The sequence below is a fragment of the Lonchura striata genome, chromosome 2 (assembly GCF_046129695.1).
Source record: "Lonchura striata isolate bLonStr1 chromosome 2, bLonStr1.mat, whole genome shotgun sequence".
Lineage (NCBI taxonomy): Eukaryota > Metazoa > Chordata > Aves > Passeriformes > Estrildidae > Lonchura > Lonchura striata.
In genome coordinates this window covers 111,383,725-111,403,783 of record NC_134604.1, presented here as the reverse complement: position 1 = coordinate 111,403,783, position 20,059 = coordinate 111,383,725, and the positions used below count along the sequence as shown (strand labels likewise).

At 45.4% G+C, this 20,059-nt stretch overlaps 2 protein-coding genes across 2 annotated transcripts; both read right to left on the bottom strand.

Moving 5' to 3' along the window:
* Window positions 1-1,039: 1,039 nt before the first annotated feature.
* LOC110474477 (histone H4-like) lies at window positions 1,040-2,583 on the bottom strand. The gene is given in 2 exon segments (XM_031506384.2): window positions 1,040-1,307; window positions 1,309-2,583. Coding segments are annotated over 2 exon segments (282 nt in total). The 5' UTR covers window positions 1,540-2,583; the 3' UTR covers window positions 1,040-1,256.
* Window positions 2,584-4,157: 1,574 nt separating this feature from the next.
* Window positions 4,158-19,616, bottom strand: ICOSLG (inducible T cell costimulator ligand). Its single transcript, XM_021540030.2, has 7 exons — window positions 19,500-19,616; window positions 15,368-15,408; window positions 12,619-12,990; window positions 11,829-12,113; window positions 10,104-10,280; window positions 8,629-8,664; window positions 4,158-6,295 (listed from the first exon to the last, which is right to left on the bottom strand). Exons 1-7 carry the CDS (start codon window positions 19,511-19,513, stop codon window positions 6,285-6,287), a joined length of 936 nt encoding a protein of 311 aa, XP_021395705.2. The 5' UTR covers window positions 19,514-19,616; the 3' UTR covers window positions 4,158-6,284.
* Between the last annotated feature and the right edge of the window lie 443 nt (window positions 19,617-20,059).

Below are 20,059 nucleotides of genomic sequence, written 5' to 3'. Positions count from 1 at the left end.
GACTACTCTGTCACTTCTCACATCTCTGAACCATTACAGCTGCAGAATATAAAAGTGGAAAACTAATTGTAGAAAAGGTTTCTGTCAGGTACAGCAGCACCAGAGCCTGCACAAAACAACTTCATGTGGCAGATAAGAAGGAAATGTCTGCAGGACTTTTTACTGAACCACTAGGAAATGGTTGCTGTTGCGGCGCGTGGCATGCGCCCCCCCTCGCCGCGATACCCCGAGCGGTGGCGTGCTGGGCGGCGAGAGGGAAGAGAAGGGGCGGCCGCTCCCCCCGGGGTGCTCTGCTGTCCCAGTCGGTGGCGCGGGAACAGAGGAAGGCGACACGGGACTTGGGGTCGAACAAGATGGATTTATTCGGTGAGCCCCAAGACCTTGGGGAGAGGGCGAACAAAGGTTTTATACAGAACTTAAGGGGAGGGGAGTAGGAACAGCAACCAATGAGGGTAGGGCTGGGGAGGAGTTTAAGGCGGGACTAACATAACACAAACCTATCAGGGGAAACAGGGGAGTGGAGTAACACAAAGTAACCAATAGGGTGTTGAGCCTCACTAAATAGACAGGGAATGGTCTGGAAGCAGGGGAGGAGGCTGAGAGGAATGACAGGGAATGTTCTGGGGAAAGGGGCAGGGAAAGGGAGGATTGACAACTTGGAGAGGAGTGGGTTAGGGAAGAGCTTGGGGAGATTGACAGCTGGGGAGAGGAGGAGACTGGGGGGTTGGGGGGTGAACAGGCATTGAACAAATATCAAATAAAATAAAATAAAAACACACCACCGCATCTCCCCCTTTCTTTTTACAAAAGGAAGGAGAGTTTTGGTGTTTAAACATATCCATACATTATATAAATAATATAAACTTCATATATAAGATACAGCAAAATTATATGGTAAAATTACAAATTACTGAATGGACATAAGTTGAAAACTATCAGAAAAATATAAACTAATTACGATTACAGGATTACTTAATATAAAATACACAAAATTTTTTTTTTTTTTTTTTTTTTTTTTTTTTTTTTTTTTTTTTTGATATACAATATAAAAGTAAATGGACTACATGAAATAAAAATTTTGAAAGTACTTATCACATACATTAAGACACAACTTATCTAGTCTAGCTAGAAATCATAGCTTCATTAAAACTTAACATAGTGCAATCAAACCAAAGACCTGAATTTATGATCATGGAGTGGTGGTGGTTTAACAAGAATGCAAGGCTTTAGCTGTTGAAGCTGTAGAGAGTGCGACCTTAGTGCTTAAGGGCGTAGACTACGTCTATGGCTATAACTGTCTTTCTTTTTGGCGTGCTCCGTGTAGGTGACGGCGTTGCGGATCACGTTTTTCAGGAAAACCTTGAGCACATCGCGCGTCTCCTCGTAGATGAGCCCCGAGATGCGCTTGACGCCGCCGCGCCGAGCCAGGTGGCGGATGGCCGGCTTGGTGATGCCCTGGATGTTGTCGCACAGCACTTTGCGGTGGCGCTTGGCGCCGCCCTTGCCGAGCCCCTTGCTGCCCTTGCCGCGATCAGACATGGTGCTGCACTCGCGGCGCTGCTGCTGCTTGACTCAGGTTGAGGGACTGGCCTGCAACTTTGTCTGGCTAAATTGTTCTTATACCAGACACAAGACTACCTAAAACTTGCTGTTTCGCTGCTCTAAGTAGCAATCTAAAATAATATAAATAATATCAGATGGAACGGTTAAGTGATTGAAAACAAACAGAAATAAATATTGGAATTTAATTGAAATAACTAAAATAAAACAATTGAAATGAAATATTTGAATTTTAATAAAACAATTATAACAAACAATGATAATAAAGATGGGACCTGGGGTGAAGGGGCAGAGGCAGAGACAGTGGCTACACTGTCCTGCGGGGAGTCTAGGGCATTCTCAGAGAGCCCAGATTCTGCCTGCGGACAACGCCGGGATGACTGTCTGAGAATGCCCGACTTCAGGGAAGAGGAAGAGGGAAGAGGAGTAGGATTTTTAATTAAAAATCAGGTGATTGAAATAGAAAGAAATAATTAACAGAATTTAGACTAAATAATTGAATCAGAATGATCAAAATAGAATTATTGGAATTAAATAATTAAATCGGACAATTTTTTGTCTAATAACACAATTAAATAAAGTAATTGATAAACTGAAAACAATTAAGATATAGATTTAATATAAAACTATATTATTCAAATGATTCTAACAAAAATAACTAAATAAAATAATTTGAATAATCTATATTAGAAGATCAACTAAATATAACTAATAAATTTTAAACCTCGCAGCAATGCAGCAAGCCTGAAGTAGCGCAGCAGCTACATGATCCTTGTAGCAATGATGATCACAAATGCAGCCTTTCTTTCTAAAAAATATAACTTAACAAGTAAATTATTCGGAAAATAATTAGAAGTAAAAAGAAGATTTTGTAGTTAAATAAAAAGGAACATTGGGTAGGGTACATTAAGGAATAGGATGGGGGAATCAGACAATCACTTGATTAGTGACTGTCATGATTAGCAGGGGAATCGGTAAAGGGTAGACAGGGATGCCGCCATTTTAGGGGGAAAACAAAATGGCGGATCCTCAGTCCTGGGTTTCAGCTCCACCTTCCCCCGAAGGAGACCCCTCCCAGAAAGGGGAGTTATCTCCTAAGAAGGAAGGTCCTCTGATGGGAGGTCCTCGACAGCGATCCGTCCCACCAGAGGAGGAGCCAGAAGAAGGAGGGGAATGTCCAACCCCGCCTTCCCCCAATAGGAACTGGCCTCGTGCAGGAGCTGCCGTGCAGGGCCATTGGGGAAAGGGATGGGGCTGGCGGGAAACTAGGGACGGAAAAGAAGGATCACGGCGGGAAAACGGGTTCCAAGCGGCGTGGCCAGCGCCATCTTGGCAGGGGGTGCCGGGTACACTGCCCTTGGCTTGAGCAGTGTCCGGCAGGGCACTTGGGGCGGCGTGGCCACAGCCATCCCCAAGGGAGGATAGGGAAAGGTTTAGGAAAGTCTGAGGGGATGAGGGTATGGGGAGCTTCACAGAAGCAAAGGAAAACTTACAGGAGGGGGGCCTGACTTAGATGGGTATAAAGGGCCTCTTTCAACAACCCTCCCATAATCAACATGTCACCCTCTTAACTGTTCCTTATTGGTATTTTTTCTCTGCCCCCTCCAGCCAGCCCAGCTTGGGGAGGGGAGGACAGAAAAAACACCCTCTCAAGAAAAAGAAAAAGCGATCAAATATGGGCCCCCACAGAAGACTGAGGGAAGAGTAACTACCCTGAGTGGCTCCCCCCGGAAGGGAACCACCCAAGAGCAGCCCCCCCCCCCAGAAACGAAAAATCCACCCGCCTGCCAGGGACATGCAAGGCTACAGCCCCTGGCTTGGGCACAGACGGGGGTTAAAACGCGAAAAGAAAAGTGGAAGACCCAGCCACCCGTCGGGGACCCCTCCCCCCGCATAGCCCACCTTACCTTCTGGGCCTAGGTGGTGATGGCTTGAATCTTTTTCTTGATCTGATGGAAAAATCGCCCTCGGACTGGTGGTGTGTTCCCTCTCGGTCTGGCCCTTCCGGAGGCCTGGGTGTTCCCGTTACACCAGGACTCGTCCCCGAAGCCCTGGTGTCGGCCACTATCGACCTCCGGTGGTCCCAACGCCGATGCTGACCGAGGAACCCCTTCTCGGTCAGCCCTTCTTCGGGCTCCCCCGAGCCACTGCCAGACCGCCCCTCTTCGCCCTCAGGTAAGTCTACCCGCCAAAAAATTTTGCAGCCCGGCCGTGGCTGTTCCCGGGCAGGGTAGAGAGCACGATGACGAGGGCGCAAGAGGGCCCCGGAGCCTCAATCTTCTCCGCTCGGCGTCCGGCTCCTCTTAGCACCGGGCAGAGCACCCACGGCCGCAGATGTTCCTCTTCCCTCCTTCTTCGTCTGTGAGGCGGGCGCCCCCACTAATTTGCCCGTTTCTTCCGTTTCTTCTAAAAGCCGAAGGAGGGAACCATCCTCTGCTACCATATGTTGCGGCGCGTGGCATGCGCCCCCCCTCGCCGCGATACCCCGAGCGGTGGCGTGCTGGGCGGCGAGAGGGAAGAGAAGGGGCGGCCGCTCCCCCCGGGGTGCTCTGCTGTCCCAGTCGGTGGCGCGGGAACAGAGGAAGGCGACACGGGACTTGGGGTCGAACAAGATGGATTTATTCGGTGAGCCCCAAGACCTTGGGGAGAGGGCGAACAAAGGTTTTATACAGAACTTAAGGGGAGGGGAGTAGGAACAGCAACCAATGAGGGTAGGGCTGGGGAGGAGTTTAAGGCGGGACTAACATAACACAAACCTATCAGGGGAAACAGGGGAGTGGAGTAACACAAAGTAACCAATAGGGTGTTGAGCCTCACTAAATAGACAGGGAATGGTCTGGAAGCAGGGGAGGAGGCTGAGAGGAATGACAGGGAATGTTCTGGGGAAAGGGGCAGGGAAAGGGAGGATTGACAACTTGGAGAGGAGTGGGTTAGGGAAGAGCTTGGGGAGATTGACAGCTGGGGAGAGGAGGAGACTGGGGGGTTGGGGGGTGAACAGGCATTGAACAAATATCAAATAAAATAAAATAAAAACACACCACCGCAGGTTGCCCTGCACAGATGTTCACATTTTTGAGGTGTCTGTGAGCTTTCTCCAAGCAAGTTCCCTTTAGGGTACACTGAAGACTAGATTTGGACTCAGGAAATATCTGATATCTGGATTCATGGACATGAGAGAAGCACAGCTACTTAGCTGGGGGCCTCCCTGGGGATATTGCTTTGACAAAAGACAACTGCTTCACTATTTATTGCCAAATAGTCCTGCTTCCATGTGATGTGAGGACAACAGAATTTCCACTCAGCTGGGAACTGAAAGTTGATCTTGATATAAAAAATCAGTGTCTGAGCACAGAGTTGATACTGGAGTGCCTCTTACACACTGAGTAAGAACAAACAAGGCTATGACTTATTCACAAAAATCATAAAATTTCAGTCTAGCAACTTGTGCAGGAGAGGTCAAGTGTTTCCAGAACTCAGTTTAAAATAACAATCTCCATCCCCCCATGACAAGATGGGGAAACTGTCCCATCTGGAAAAGAGAGCTCCTCCTTCAAAATTTCATATAATCAGCAAAGTTTACTGTTTTGCTATTTTCAGCCAGTCAGTCTGGCTGACCTGGGGCTGAAGCAGCAAGGCACATGCACTGGCACAAGGAAAATGCAGTTCTTGGCTTTCTGGACATTCACTGCAAAGACACTGATAGAATTTGGTATTTGTTCTTTTTTGTTTTGTTCGATGTGTGGAAGGATGAGACACAAGCACAAGTTTAGTTTAAGACCTTCAGTTTAAAATCCTCCCTGGAAGTCACAGGAAGGTGCTTAAATAAAGACTCAGTTGAATCAAGCAGAGCTCAGCCACAGTTTTTGTTCTGTCCTGAGAAGGTTAAGTCCAGGTAACATGACATTCATATAGCAGAGAGCACTATTTTTAATTGGACAGATTTCCACAGCCTGTTTTTTCTCACAGCTGGCTCCTGTTGAAAGTGGAAGTCCCCTTTTTGGTGGAATATTTGGTGAAAACCAAAATACTGCTATCAAGTCTTAAAGAAGGCACCTTCTCTTATGATAACACATTCAGTATTTGACTCCATTAGAGCAACTCCTGTTTTGAGAGGACTGGGCCAAAGTGCTCTGCCTGGTTCTGTACAGAGTAGCAGCTGGTGAAAAGAGACAATGAAAGGATTGTTCTAGGGAGAGAAACATGGAAGAGGTCACAAATCTCACTCTGCAGAGTTCTTCAGTTTCCTTGCTTTGTTTTAGCTGCCTTTCTTCACATGCAGTACCCATCCTCGGGGTAAGGGGACAGCAGGAACATCCCGTGCTCCTGAAATGTGGCTGCTTCTGCTCCTGACAGTCCAAGGATCATGATGACAGACTGGACAATCACCAGCTTCCAGTGGTCTGGCACAGAGCAGCCGAGTCCCAGGCTTTCTGCTTTCCCCAGCACAGGTGCCCAAACCACTGACAATCATAGAGGACTGTCCAAAGTGCTGAGCTGGAGTGGTGACACGACTGTGCTGTGGACACAGTCCACAGAATAGTCCAGAAAATCCTGCAGATTTTCCTCTTTTCCTTTCTCTTGTGTTCTAGAAGCACTTTTTTTTTTTTTTTGCCATCTCTCTTGGCAGAAATCTGTCACTTGTATTACAAACAATGCTCCCACTGAAGGAGTGATGCTTCTCTTGACACATCTCCAGCTGCTCAAATTGTTGGCAGACCTTCCATTTAGGCAGGTGCTGTAAAAACAAAATAACTTATTTTTATTTAAAAAAATAGACAAAAAACTTCCCCATAAATAAGAATTCTTTCATAACCAGTGGAACAAGCTGCAAATCTATGGAAAAGACATATTCATGCTGCTGAGACAGAACTGACTGGGGAGAAGTCCTGCTTGGGTACCAGAGACACTGGGGACCACAGTCTGGAAGTGCCTTTCTGTGCAAATGGAAAAAGTGGCCTCCCTTGTGAAGGGATATCAGTGTCACCTTGTGTTCCTTTAAATCTACTTCAGAGAATGAGATGGCCAAGAGAAAACAACTGCCTCAGCCTCCTCTCAGGAAATGAAAGGATTCCTTCAGATAATAGTTCAGAATTGCCCCAGCTCTGAATTTCTCCTCACCACAGCATCCTGCCCCACTGACTGGAATGGGTGTCTGGAGAAACTAATCCTACCAGGATGGAGTTAAGCTTTACAATCTGCCTTCCTCCCACTTTTCAAACTCTTTTTTGCCTTTGTAACAGCACAGTTAGTTTCAGTAATTTCATTTTGGTTTGCATTGTTCAGGAGTTTCACTTCCATGAAACAACCTGGCCTTCTTCATAAGGTACCAGAAGCAGAAATGCATTTACAGCAGTATTGAAAAGCAAAATGCTGTGGCAGAGCACCCCCCTAGGTGCACCTCCCCCGGGCTTTACCCCCATCTACCACACACAACTTCCAAACTACCAAACAATGAAACTACCAAATTGATTGAAACTACCAAATAATGATTGAATTAGGCTAGAATTTCTCCTAGAGCTCATCTTTTGTACTAAAGTAGTACCAGCTTTATTTCTAAATAATTCCTGACAGATACTGGTTTTCTCTTTTGTTAAGAAATTACAAAGCAACAAACCTGGACTGATGGAGGCTTGATAGCCTGGACAAACTCTGCCTCAGTGCTCAACTACCATCACCCTTAGACAATTTCTTCTAACATCTGACTTAAATCTCCTTTGTTTAAGTCTGCTGTGCCTTAATTGCAGTGTCAGCTGGGTTAGCACAATAAATAACTTGTCCCATCCTCTCAAAAGACACTCTGAAGTGGGTTGTTATTGTGACCTTAATCTGCCTGGCCTTCTCCAGCCTAAACAGACATAACCAATCTTTTGCCAGAGATCACATTCCCTGGACCATTTTTATTTCTCTGGTATTGATCCAAGTTGCCCTTAAACTGGGATGCCCAAAACACGAGATGGGACAGCTTCTGTCATCAGTGAGCCACCAAAGCTGCTGCCCCACCTCCTCTTCCACAAGTTGACTGCAGAAATGACAACAAAAAGACAGCACCTAGAAGGTGCCTTTGCTTTGTCCTTAATGAATAAATCATGCTGCACCTGCCTTCAATACAAGATAAATATTTACTCTTACGTTTGTCACAGAGGTTTTTTTACTAATGGGCTAAGTCCAGGGATCAAACCAAGAAGGGCCTGGTATTAAGTAAGCGTGGAGAAGAAAAAGTTGACCTTAAATGAGCTGCTTGTGTTATGTCAATGCACTTCCCAAGAGCAAAAGGAGACATTGTCTCTTATTTTAAGGAGAAAATACATCCTCCTCCATAGATTATGCTCTGCAGGAGGGAGTGCAATGGCTGTGGATGTTTAGCAAACACAAATGTTGGGGATTATGCTGCGGTCTGGAAAATAACTGACCATTAACTCAGTTTCCATGACTGTCAAAGAAGTTCCAAGGAAAGTTTTTTAAGGGTTATTTTGCTTCTGTTTGATACTGTGAATTGGGTACATTCACAGCATCTGCTACAGTAAACTATGCTTTAACTATTACAGTTTTAGTGAAACCACAGTATTTTCTGCTTGTTCTGCACAGACACACAGGCAACAGTCATTAGATTCAGTAGAAACTACCAAATGAGATATCAAATAGGCAGATATTTCACCCTGTACTCTTACAAGTCTTCTGTCAAATTCTTGCTCCAAATCTGTCTTCTTTTTTTCACACAATTTTCTTTTTTTCCCTACTATAAATAACAAATTAATTTGTAAACCATCTGGCCTGCAATACTGTCTTCTTGCTTATAAAAATATGAACATGGTAAAGGTCTGAAGAGCATGCTTTTTCTAGGAAAGGAGGATTTTTTTTAAAAATTGGGTGTATATAGGCTCAGGTTCACAGATATGATGCAAATGATGTCCCTGTATCCCAGTTAAAGACCACCTAGGATGTAATGCCTGCAAAAATGCTTCAGTTTGTATCATCCAGCGAGTCTAATCTAAAGGCTTGCACTGAACTTGAGTACTGAAGCTATGAAGTTAAGTCACTTAAACAAAATAATATATTTTTAATACTTACAGCTGAGTTCTCCTTGGTCTTCTCTTTGTTGGACATCTGTTCAAACAAATGCATGGGTTTCAGCATGTAGGATAGACAACAGACTTCAGAAAAATGAGATTTAATATTAAGCAACATACACCAAAGCTGTGGATTCAATGTACTAAATGTTCTGTAAAACACAGTCCAATATTCTATTTGCTTACAACCCAGGCTACCATTTCAGAAAGGAGAGATTTTGGGATTGAAGTGATAGCCCTGCTCCCCATCTTGGGACAGAGTCCTGCTTCACTCTTGGGTTGTTTCTGAGGGAAGGACATGACTTCTACAAGAGCTGCTGCAGATCCTGGATGAGATCATGGCCCTGCTTTCCCCTGATCTTTGCTGAGGCACCCAGGGCTGCTAACATTGAGGAAGAGGGCACGGACTGAAAACATGGATTGTCCTTGTCCATGAAAAGTGTGGTTGTCCCTGCTCTGTCCCTTAGATGTTAGCTCCTGGATAGGGGCTTAGAGCGAGTGCTCAGCTACATTGGCAGACTCCATCTGGTCCACAAGATGTCTTTTTGAGCTTTTTTAGAGTCACCAATCCAGCTACACGAGGGTACCCACATGACAGTGAGACCAGTTACATTTCTGCTTGATCCCAGCAGGATCCTGACCCTTAATCATCCAGCCAGTGACTCTAAAGCTCTCAGGACTGAATTATGCTCTGATTTCTCCTTCAAACTGTGCTAAGCTGAGCAAGCTACTGACCCCAGTCCTGTTTCATGCCATCTGTCCAGAAGGAGCCTGCAGGGATCACAGCTGACAAACCATGGCCCGAACAGACACCAAGTCTGAGTTACTCTCACATCCAGAAATTACTTCCTGTGAGGCTCAGAATTCACAGAATCACTGGGTTGGAAGAGACCTTAGAGATCATTGAGTCCAACCCAGCCCCAACACCTCAACTAAACCCTGGCACCCAGTGCCACATCCAGGCTTTGTTAAACACATCCAGGGGTGGTGACTCCACCACCTCTGCAGGCAGCCACTCCAGAACTTTATCACCTTTTCTGTAAAAAACTTTTTCTTAATATCCAGCCTGTATTTCCCTTGGTGCAGCTTGAGACTGTGTCCTCTGGTTATGTCAGTAGCTGCTTAGAGGAAAAAATGACTACAACTACCCTTCAGGGTGTTGTAGAGAGTGATAAGGTCACCCCTGAGTCTCCTTTTCTCCAGGCTGAGCACCCCCAGCTTGGAGAAAGACACAGAAAGAGGAAGAAAGGCTCATACACAGGAAGAGAAAATCATAAAGAATAACATATCCTGGGGCACTACACTTCCTCCCAGGGCACTCCAAGATTTTGTTAATGCCATGATTTCCTACTGCCAAGTGCAGACAGCTTAGATTTAAAGTCATATTTCATCTCTTCCTGTTGGATAACATTAAGTATTTTGGCAAGTGAAAAAGGATTCTTCTAATTTGGTCACGCAAATGAAGTGTCTCATTACCTTTATAGGATGCTAGATTAGAGGACCTCCTTCTCCACAGGCAGCAGATTAAACCAGTTAGAAGACCAATCACAGAGACAATGCCAATGATGCCAGCTGCTTGAGCACCTCGTCCTTTTTTTTCTGGGTTTCCGTCACTTTCTGTGCTAGGACCACTGCCTTTCTTCTGTTGTGTGTCTAGAATAAAATAGAAAAGGATGTCATAAGGTGTAAATTTTCACATTTCATACCAGGCAAATATTTCACCATGTTTTACATACATAAAAAATTCTGAAGGAGTCAAGATTTGTGCTATTCATATCACTGTGATTTTGGTGATTCCTTCTGAGACACATCTCTGAGCAATTATGTCTAAATACCAGTTTACTCTTCCCTGTCATCATAATGCATCCAATCCTTCTTTCTTCCTTTTACTTGTTTCCATCCAGCTTTGAGAGACTGTATGTTTGGGCTTATATCTAGACTCACTTAAAAATAAATCTATATAGAATCTATAATATAAACCTGATAGTATTCAGAAAAATAGGTGAAAACCTGTTTCCCTGAAGTTAGTGAAGGATCTTCACTCATTGCTGCAAACTGAAGGTTTCAAATCACATCTCTTACTCTTTCAAGTGCAATTGAGAGACTTTAGAAACACCCACAAAAATAGTAATATGAGGGTCTTTTCCCTCAAAAGACAACATGACAATGCCATTAGGAAACTAATGATGAGGTTCCTTAGTTTTCCTTTTTATTTGGGATGACAGCATGGTATATTATCACATAAACACTCTACTGTGCAACTTCTGCTCATGTGTTCAATTTTTATTCCTGGAAATAGTTTATATAATTTGCCAACATTCATGGGATCAGTGTTTGGGGTGTTCAGGTAAATTAGCTGTGGGTATCCAGCTACAGTTATGGAAACATTCCAACATCCTTGCACTAGGGTGGAGAGACCTGTGAGACAAAAGCGTGGCTGCAGGCAGGACCAGGAACAGCAGTGAGATCAAACAGCCACCTCCAGATCAGCCTTCCCACTCCAGATAGATTCTCTGCACAGCTTTTTGGAAACGAAGAACTGCAGCAGTGGTACTGTAACTATAACTTCTTCATACTTTTTTTTTTTTTTTTTTAATAGCTTTCTGGTTTTGTGAAGACTTGAGTGACTAATTACTTGTTTTTACTATTAATCATCACATCAGCAATAATTAGCACATTATACTTGTGCTGTAAGGCACATTGTTCTTTTGAGCTTATATTGCCCATTTGCTGCAGACCTAGTTTAAGTTGTGAACAGTATTAAATTGAGTTTTGGAGAAGCTGGAAACTGAACTTTGGAACTCAACAGAGTAAAAAGCAAATGTTAGTGTTGCAAGGCCATTGGGTAGGGTGTTAGTAATCATGGATCTGCTGTATGGTGGCCCCTAAAAACAATCTGACTCCCCAAACCACCATGTTCCTGAGGAACTAAAATGTTAAGCTCATCAACTTCCTCAGATGCAAGAGCTTCTCAGTGCTGTTGTCATAACACACTTGGTGGGTTATTCACTTCAGTGTGGAGGATTTAAATATCAGGTCCATGGCTAAGTATCAACGGAGCTTGAAACAAAGCCCGAGACCTTCTCAGAACATTTTGGAACGACTGAATTAATGCATAGCCCTCGTTAGTGTGCATCTACAGAGACACACTGCTTTATATTCCTGATACCTAGAAAACAGAGGCAGCATGAGGGAACTTACAGTTGGCTGATAGATTTTCCTGCAGCATCTCATTTTCTATGGAGCACTCTATTTGCATGTTGGAAGTGGCTTTCACCTTCAGTGTGCTAAAAACACTGAAAGTGCCATCGTCGTGGGTTATGATGTCTGTTTTTGATGGCTGCAGGAGACTGTTGTTCACTTTATTGATCCAGTAAACATTGGGCTGTGGGTATCCATTGCCAGACCTGCAGTAAAAGGTCACCTCCTCTCCAGTGCTGTCACTGTTCCTTATTGGTCCGCTGAGTATTGGTTGGCTGTAACTTGCTGGAGAGCAAGAAGAAAAAGAAATAGTTGTTGACACTTTGAAACGTACTGGAAAGGAAAAATTTGGAGGTGGATTCTGAACAAATTGTTGGGTTTCACACCATTCTCATGACTTGAAAGAGAAACACCTGCAGGTTTGGTCTGTAAACCAGAGAGCTGAGAGAATCACTGGGAGGGCAGAAAGCTAAAGCCAAACCCAAAGGAAGAAAGGACCAACTTCAGCTGCTGTCACCCAGTCACATGCAAGAGCTCTCATACTCAAAACAAGAAGAAAATAAAGAAAAGAAGAAGAAAACCAAGAAGAAAATAAACACACGCTGGGTAAACAGCTTTTCCATGCATGCAAGGTTTACATTCCCTGTATGTAACACTTAAATTTAGCAGAGCAGACTTCATTTCAGCAAAGGGCAGAAGTCTGGTGCAAAATAAAAGGTGTGCTTAAATATAATACCACAAATTTGAGAAGTGGAAATGAGAATTTGGACAAAGTGACATAAGCTCTTACCTGCTAAGCTGAGAACCACTTCTGCCTGGTGAATCACTTTGGGAAGTTCAGTTTTCTCCTGCACTATGCATTTGTATGTATGTCTATCGCTCTGGCTGACATTTAGCAATAGCAGAGAAAAATCACCATTTTCCAACCTATCCCAGAATAATTGAGTCCTGTCTTTAAAGTGAATACACTGATTACTGTTATCATCTTGGCCAGAGATCAGTGCATGTACAACTGAACATTTTTCCTTGTAGGAATCATCAGCTATTTGCCAATATACACGTAGATTTTTTAATTGCAAGGTCTTTTTTTCATTATAAATGCAACTTAGTGTGGCGTTGTCTCCAAGTTTACTGATGATGTTCTTCTTCTCTAGTGCAGTAGCTACAAGATTAAAAGAGAGAGAGAGAAAAGTGAGGTTATGTGGGGGGAAAAGTAATTATTTTCAAGTACGTTATGCCACATAGAGACTCTGGTATTTATAGCAGGTAGGTGAGGATACTCTCTTCATAGTCATTCCTATCCCCCAAATTTCCAGTGGCTAATTCTCTCCATGTCCATTTGTCTGTTCATTGTCCAAAGGGACATTTTCTCTGAGAGCCAAGCAGTGTTATTCATTCCTAGCTCCATGGACAGATACATTTCACTTTGCACACAGCCTGCAGACACATATTCAAGTCCTCATGCTTCAATAATCACTTCTTTTTTTTTTTTTTAATTAATAAAAGAGCCAGATAACTCTGCTTAGATCACAACAAGTGGAAACATTGATAAGTAAAAGTGCTGCCATTATTTTGAAACTCAAAAAATTAAGAAGGGGAGTAGAAGCAGTATTTCTCAAAGCTGGCATGATAAAGCAACCACATTTTATTGCTACTGTCAGTGACACCCTCTGAACAAATACACTCAGCTTGCAAACCAGCACAACCAGTTAGCTCCAGTGACACATTCATTAGACATTTACATCTTGAGTGTCACTTGGGGATGGATCCTCTCTGCTGGATCCATCCCCTCCAGACCAGCAGCCAAAACCTCCCTGGTGCAACTGGTGGCACCACAGCAGTGTCTGTGCTGTGGTGCCAGGCAATAGGGGTTGGGCATGGGGCTGGATGGGAGAAATTACAGCTGGGAGAAGGGATTATGTGGGTGGGTGACAGAGGGAGAGGAAGATGAAAGGAGTGTGTCGGAATCTGTGATATTGATGATTCTGAGATTGTAGAAAGTCTCTGTCTTTCTGCCCCGCTGCCAAAGCAGAAGCCATAATTGGTCTGTGCTGTTTCCAGGTTGTTTATTCTGTTTATCTCTAACATGTTCTGCTGCCCTGCCCAGCTCTGTCCTGCAGGGCAGCGTGTGGGGCTCTGCCCTCAGGGGGATGTTACAAACATTAAATACCAGAAACTCCCTGGGCTGGATTTACAATAACATGCCAATATCTGTCACCTACGTTGGACAGTGTGTCCCCAGCCTGAACCAACAGAAAAATGCCAACACCACAGTGAGACATGGAGGGCATGAAGAAGGAGAAAAAGGATAAGACACACCCAATTTCCTCCATCTTGTCCCCTTTGGACCCCTCATCTAGAATCCTAAAATTTTACTTTTTCACCCGTGCCACACTTAATTATTACTGATATCAAACACTCAGAGCTGGTAATTCATCCTGTAAGATTGAAACTCTTTTCCATGGACAGAGATCACAGACAGTGTCTCTGGGGGCTCTGTCCAGGGGGGTTCCTGACCCCTGCCAGGGTCCCAGACCTTCCAGGGCAGCCAGAGGGGTGCCCTGGATTCTGACAGGAGTGGAGGTTTGGAAATGCAGAAACAGCACGTGGTGAGGTGGGAGGGAGGTGTTAAAGGGGAACCTGTCTTTGTGAGGGTGCACTGGACTCAGAAACAGCTCATCTACACATCTGAGTTGGGCACCCTGGTCTAAAACTACCACTGAGGCAGACACAGTGCTTGCAGGGAGAAAGGCAGGATATTTGCCAAGCACTGGGACTGAAATAACAAGCTTGAACTGCAACACAATTGCTTGGCTCAGATTTTGGGAGACCAGGAAAATGAATGCCCTGGCAAAATGGGTGCAACTCCATGACTGGTTGAAACAGGCCAGCCAGGATCTATTGAGACTGAATCTGGTACAGTTTGTCCTGATATTGGGGCCAGGGAATTTCCTTGGTGACTTTGTTGAGGTTCTTCTCAGTGATTAAGCAAGAACAGAAGAGAGAACTTTAAAACCACTTAAATATCACCCGGTGGTGTGATTTAATTCTATCTTTGTTTTGCAAGGGATATTTTAGAACTGTAGTAAAAGTAAAATTATTAACAGTAGGAGTAAATTTACTACTAATAAGCAGTAGTAAAATTACTACTATTGGCTACTTGATACCATGATATATAATTCTACTCTTGAGTGTACAGGCATGTTAGATCTGCTTATCAGCAGCTCTTTTTACTGTACTTCTAAGGCCTTTTGTTGACAGAGATAAGTACACAGGGAGGTCTCTGAAGCAAGCAAAACAATCTGAGCAAGAGCATCCATAAGGTCCCTTGCTGTTCTCTGCAATGAAATGGATAAAAATTGATTGTGTCTTCTTTCCCTGATGCATGTCAGAGAAACATTTCACTCTGAGGAATTGTTCAGTATCTTGTAGAAAATACAGAGATGTTCTTATTGTACATTTTACAACTACTTTGTGTATTTGGCCAAACACATTAAAGGGAGGGCAGTTACATGTTTACTGAGTTTTTCTGAACTTACCAGCTTTCTGGATAAGAAGGAGCAGTAACAGAAATCTGTACCTAAAACGAAAAGCAAACAAGTGTTACAACTGACTTTGCATCTCTGTTGTTTAAATAAGCAATAAACCCAATTTTGATTGTTTTAATATAGTGGCAGAAGTAGGTAAATTAGGTACTGCTGCCATGTCATGCCCCATTAAGTATTTGCATTTTTGACAGCTGCAAAACTTCTGTTTATACAACTCAGCAGTGGTTTGGTGGCCAAGGCCACGAATAGCAGCAAAATGCACTAATATTGGAATCAGGGCAGAGGGCATGAAGCTGGTGTTGGGCCTGTCTTCTCTTCTGAAAAACTTGACTGGTTTGCTGGACAGACAGGCTCTGGAGGCCATCTGGGTCACTGGGAGGGACAGTGGCTGCACAGGTCAAAACCCGGTTTTCCAATCTTTTGCTGAAACCAAGGGAGTTATCATTTTGTCTGGTTAAAGGAAAAACAGCAGCTGACCATGCTGCCCATCAGGTTGTGCACTGGGTAAAAATGTGTAAACAGGAAACCTGCTGATAGTGGAGAGCTGTGCAAAGGTTTTTGCTGGGAAAAATTTGGTGTGTTTGATCACTCGAGGGGCAAATCTGTGCAGGAGTTTCCCCAAAAGAAAGGAGGCCATAGGAAACCCAATTTAACCCATTCATCCCACAGGGGTTTAAGGGAGATAAATGGACAGCACTTCCCTGTGAGTTACTTGAAAATAGTGTTTTACCACCACACCTAGTTACAAAATGTGCTCTTGCTCCTCCAGGCTGCTGTACGAAGTGGAAGAAAGGTGATGGAAAGTTTTGGAATGAGAATTATGTGGGTGAGCTGGGCACCTTGATATTGTTAGGTGCAATAAAGATGAAAAGCTGAGCTGGCAGGCAGAGTGACAGGAGCACTGGCCTGTCACCAGTGTTCCCAGCTCACCTTTGCAAGCAGGACTGGGAGCACTACCTGGGCTCAGCTGGCTCCCTTCCCCCAGAGTTCTCATGGTACCTTAAGTTTTACCTTTCATATTTTCCAGCCTCTGTACTGCATTAGTGTATAACTCTGAACTTCATACAAAGTGTTAGCAAGTTCTCCTCACAGTTTAGTTAGACAAAATCTTTTTCCAGCCCAGAACCAAGGACACTGTTGCACCTTCAGCCCCAAAAAGTGCAAACAGCAGCGAATTGAGGAGAGCAATCTGGGAGGATGGGACCTCATAACCTGAAGCTGTAATTGTGCAATTAACAACAATTAATTGTGCAATATGGAAATGAACCAAGACTTATATAAGTGTGAAAAGGTGTGACTCAGGAATCCATCTTGGGTGTAGCCTCAGGCTCTTGTACTGCCAGTGTATCCTTTGAAAGCCTTTTAAATAAATCCCTACATTATTCTTTTAACACTGTCTAGCCTCTGTTCTAGGCAGCCTCCCAAGGCATCACTCAGCCTCAGCCAGGCCCAGCACTGAGCCCTGGGCTGGGCAAAGGGGCAGCAGCTCCCACAGGCCATTTCTGTCCAGGACTGAGCTCCAGAATCTCCCACCCAGGCCAGTCACTGCCTTCCCTCCAAACCAACCCTGCTCTGCCTGGCCCTCCTCCCTCCAAGGTCTGACCTAAGCTCATCTCAGCAGCCATTTCTCACTGTGCTGTGCTTACAAAGCCCCCTCTCTTCCAGGCTTCCTGCCCTTTCCCCACAGCTTCTGCTCCTTTGTCCAGCCTAGCACGGGAATTCACACATCACTTCCCAGGCTCAGCTTTGCTTCTGCCCAGCTTTACTCCCACCACCTGCCTGGGCACAACTTGGGGCTCCTCTGCTGCAGAGGAGTGTCTCTAATTTCCCACCTGCCCCCCAAGAAAATTATTATATTCCCAAACATATTCAGCTTCCCATGCAGAAAGCAGAGGGCATTCCTGACACAAAATCTACCTCTACTTGAAGGCCCTTTTCCAGAGACTGAGGTGGAGAAACTTTAGAGGAGAACCAGACTGAATTGTATTATTTTTTGTATAAAGAAAACACTTTATTTTCTTCTTCTGTGTCCTTTGAAATGATTTGATAAATGAGTCTTGAAAAGTTTAAGTGGATGCCCAGAGTGGAAAATTTCTGCTCTATTACATGAGTAAATCTGCAGTCTCCCAGGAAGTCTCCCAGGGAAGCACACCTAAGCATTCTGTTCTGTCTCTTCTACTACTTTTCTTACATTAGATAATTTGTTAACCAGTATCAAAGATGTAAAACATACAACTCTAGAAAACAGAACAACAATAGATTTTCTTTTACTCATGCATAAACATAACTGTAAAGATTTTGACAGTGGCTTTTACTCATGGATTTGTATTTTATTCCTGTGGTTTTTTTTTAACGCTGTGCAGGAGTCATCACTTTTGTGCTGAGCTTGTAGAGGTCTGTCTTGGCAAGCTTAGTTCATGTAGTCCTCAATCCTTCTTAATCCCGTGCCTGTGTTTTATTATTCCCAACCCAAGTTAGAAGCTGTGGATATAGCAACTCATTTGAATAGAATGAAAACAGTAACTGACTGATGCTTATGTGACTCTCTAGGGAATTTCCCACGGTAGGCATTTGCTAATGCAAACAGACATTTAGATATTCAGCCAGAACTGATTCTCATATGTCCGTATACAAAACAGATCTTCTTATTTTAATAAGTGATGCCACAGTCAAGGTTGGACACATCCAGAGATGCCTCATCCTTCTTCTTGAAGGAAGAGGCAGCTGTGGTTTTGTGGGGGCAGTGTCCACCCATGATGTTCCCCTGGAATAGCTTTAGTTCCAAGCATCAATTGGAAAAAGTGAGCAATGCTTTGCCTGCTCTCTAGATTTGCTCGGATTTTGCCCTCTGCATTCACTCAGATCCTGTGTCCATCACTAGCAGTGAGCTCAATTAAGTTCTGGCATAGCTGCACTACCTTCTTCAGGTTTTGCTCTCATAATTAAAAAAAAAAAAAATTAAACATTTTTACTTTTTCAATTCTTTCCCACACCTTCCTCTTCTGCAAGTGTTTTAAAATGCTGTGTGAAACAGGAGAAAGTTGCACTTCCCCTTTCATGGGTGAGATGATTCTTCCTACCAGCACCTCAACTTTTTCATCATTACTCATCTTAATGCCATGGGATATTGCCGCTGTGGCACACTCTAGCACACTGATGCTTGAAATGACAACTTTGGGGGCTTTGCTCCACTGCTAAGACCCACTTTGTCCCTTAGCCTGGTGGAGACACGGCTCTTCTTGATCAGTGCCCTAAGCAGGTCACCTGCGGAGCTTTTTTAACACTGCTGTAAAGCAGCGATAACCGGGGCAATAAACCGCAGGTGAGTCACATCCTATCGCAACCCTCCCGTTCAAAACATTCATAAAAGGCCCGGCGACTGCCTGGAGCCCTCGATGGCGTTGTAGGGACAGGGAGTCCCTGCCCGGGCTGACAGGGAGCTCTGGAAAAGCCCGGCTTCCCCCATCCCATCTCCCTGCCCATCCCGCGGCTCCGGGAGCGCTGCGGGCGGACGGGACCTGCTCCGGAGCCTGTCCCGGGTCCGGAGGTCGCCCTGGCTGCAGTCCAGCACCCCAACCCCCGTCATCGCCTTCCCTGCCCTCTGTAGCAGCCAAACTCGCGTTTCCCTAAGGGGGATGCACATCCCTGCCCTCTGTAGCAGCAAAACTCGCGTTTCCCTAAGGGAAATGCAATCCCTGCACGCTGCAGCAGCCAAACTCGCGTTTCCCTAAGGAGAATGCAATCCCTGCCCTCTGTAGCAGCCAAACTCGCGTTTCCCTAAGGAGAATGCAATCCCTGCCCGCTGCAGCAGCAAAACTCGCGTTTCCCTAAGGAGAATGCAATCCCTGCCCTCTGTAGCAGCCAAACTCGCGTTTCCCTAAGGGAAATGCAATCCCTGCACGCTGCAGCGGCAAAACTCGCGTTTCCCTAAGGAGAATGCACATCCCTGCCCTCTGTAGCAGCAAAACTCGCGTTTCCCTAAGGAGAATGCAATCCCTGCCCTCTATAGCAGCGAATCTCGCGTTTTCCTAAGGGGGATGAAATCCCTGCCCGGGGAGCGGCCGCCGCGTCCCAGCGCGCACGGCGCGGCAGCAGCGACCCTTCCCCCGCGGCCACCACTCACCCTCGCGGCTTCATCGCGCCGGGGCCGTGCCGAGCCAGCCGTGCCGAGCCGTGCCGAGCCGAGCCGAGCAGCAGCCGCCCGGCTGGGGCCGTTCCCTCTTCCCTCCCACGCACGCCTGCCCCGCCGGGGATTTCCGCTTTCCGAGCGCCCGGCGCGGGCAGCGGGGACCCGGCCCGGCCGTGTCGGGGGCTCCCATCCCCACTGAGCCCTGTCCAGACCCTCCCTGGGGCCGCTGGGTGCGGGATCCCGGCTCCGCACACCCTGCGGGGAGGACGCCGCTGCCCGTCGAGCCTCCCAGCGCTGCTGGGGAGCGCCGGGCAGCCTTTGCCATGGCACGGCGGCAGCGGCGTCCTCTTGGCTCTGCGAGGTGCTGGACATCGGTCCCCAGCCCCGGAGGAGGGCAGGGAATGCACCCGGTGCCATCGGGGATCTCGAAGAATCCTGCCCGGGAAGCCGGAAAGTTTGTGTTTCAAAGTGCGTTAGGTGCATGCTTGCATAAGTAGCATATTTATTCTATATTTATATCTTTTGTAAATAGCTAAATGGGATGTGATAGAGAA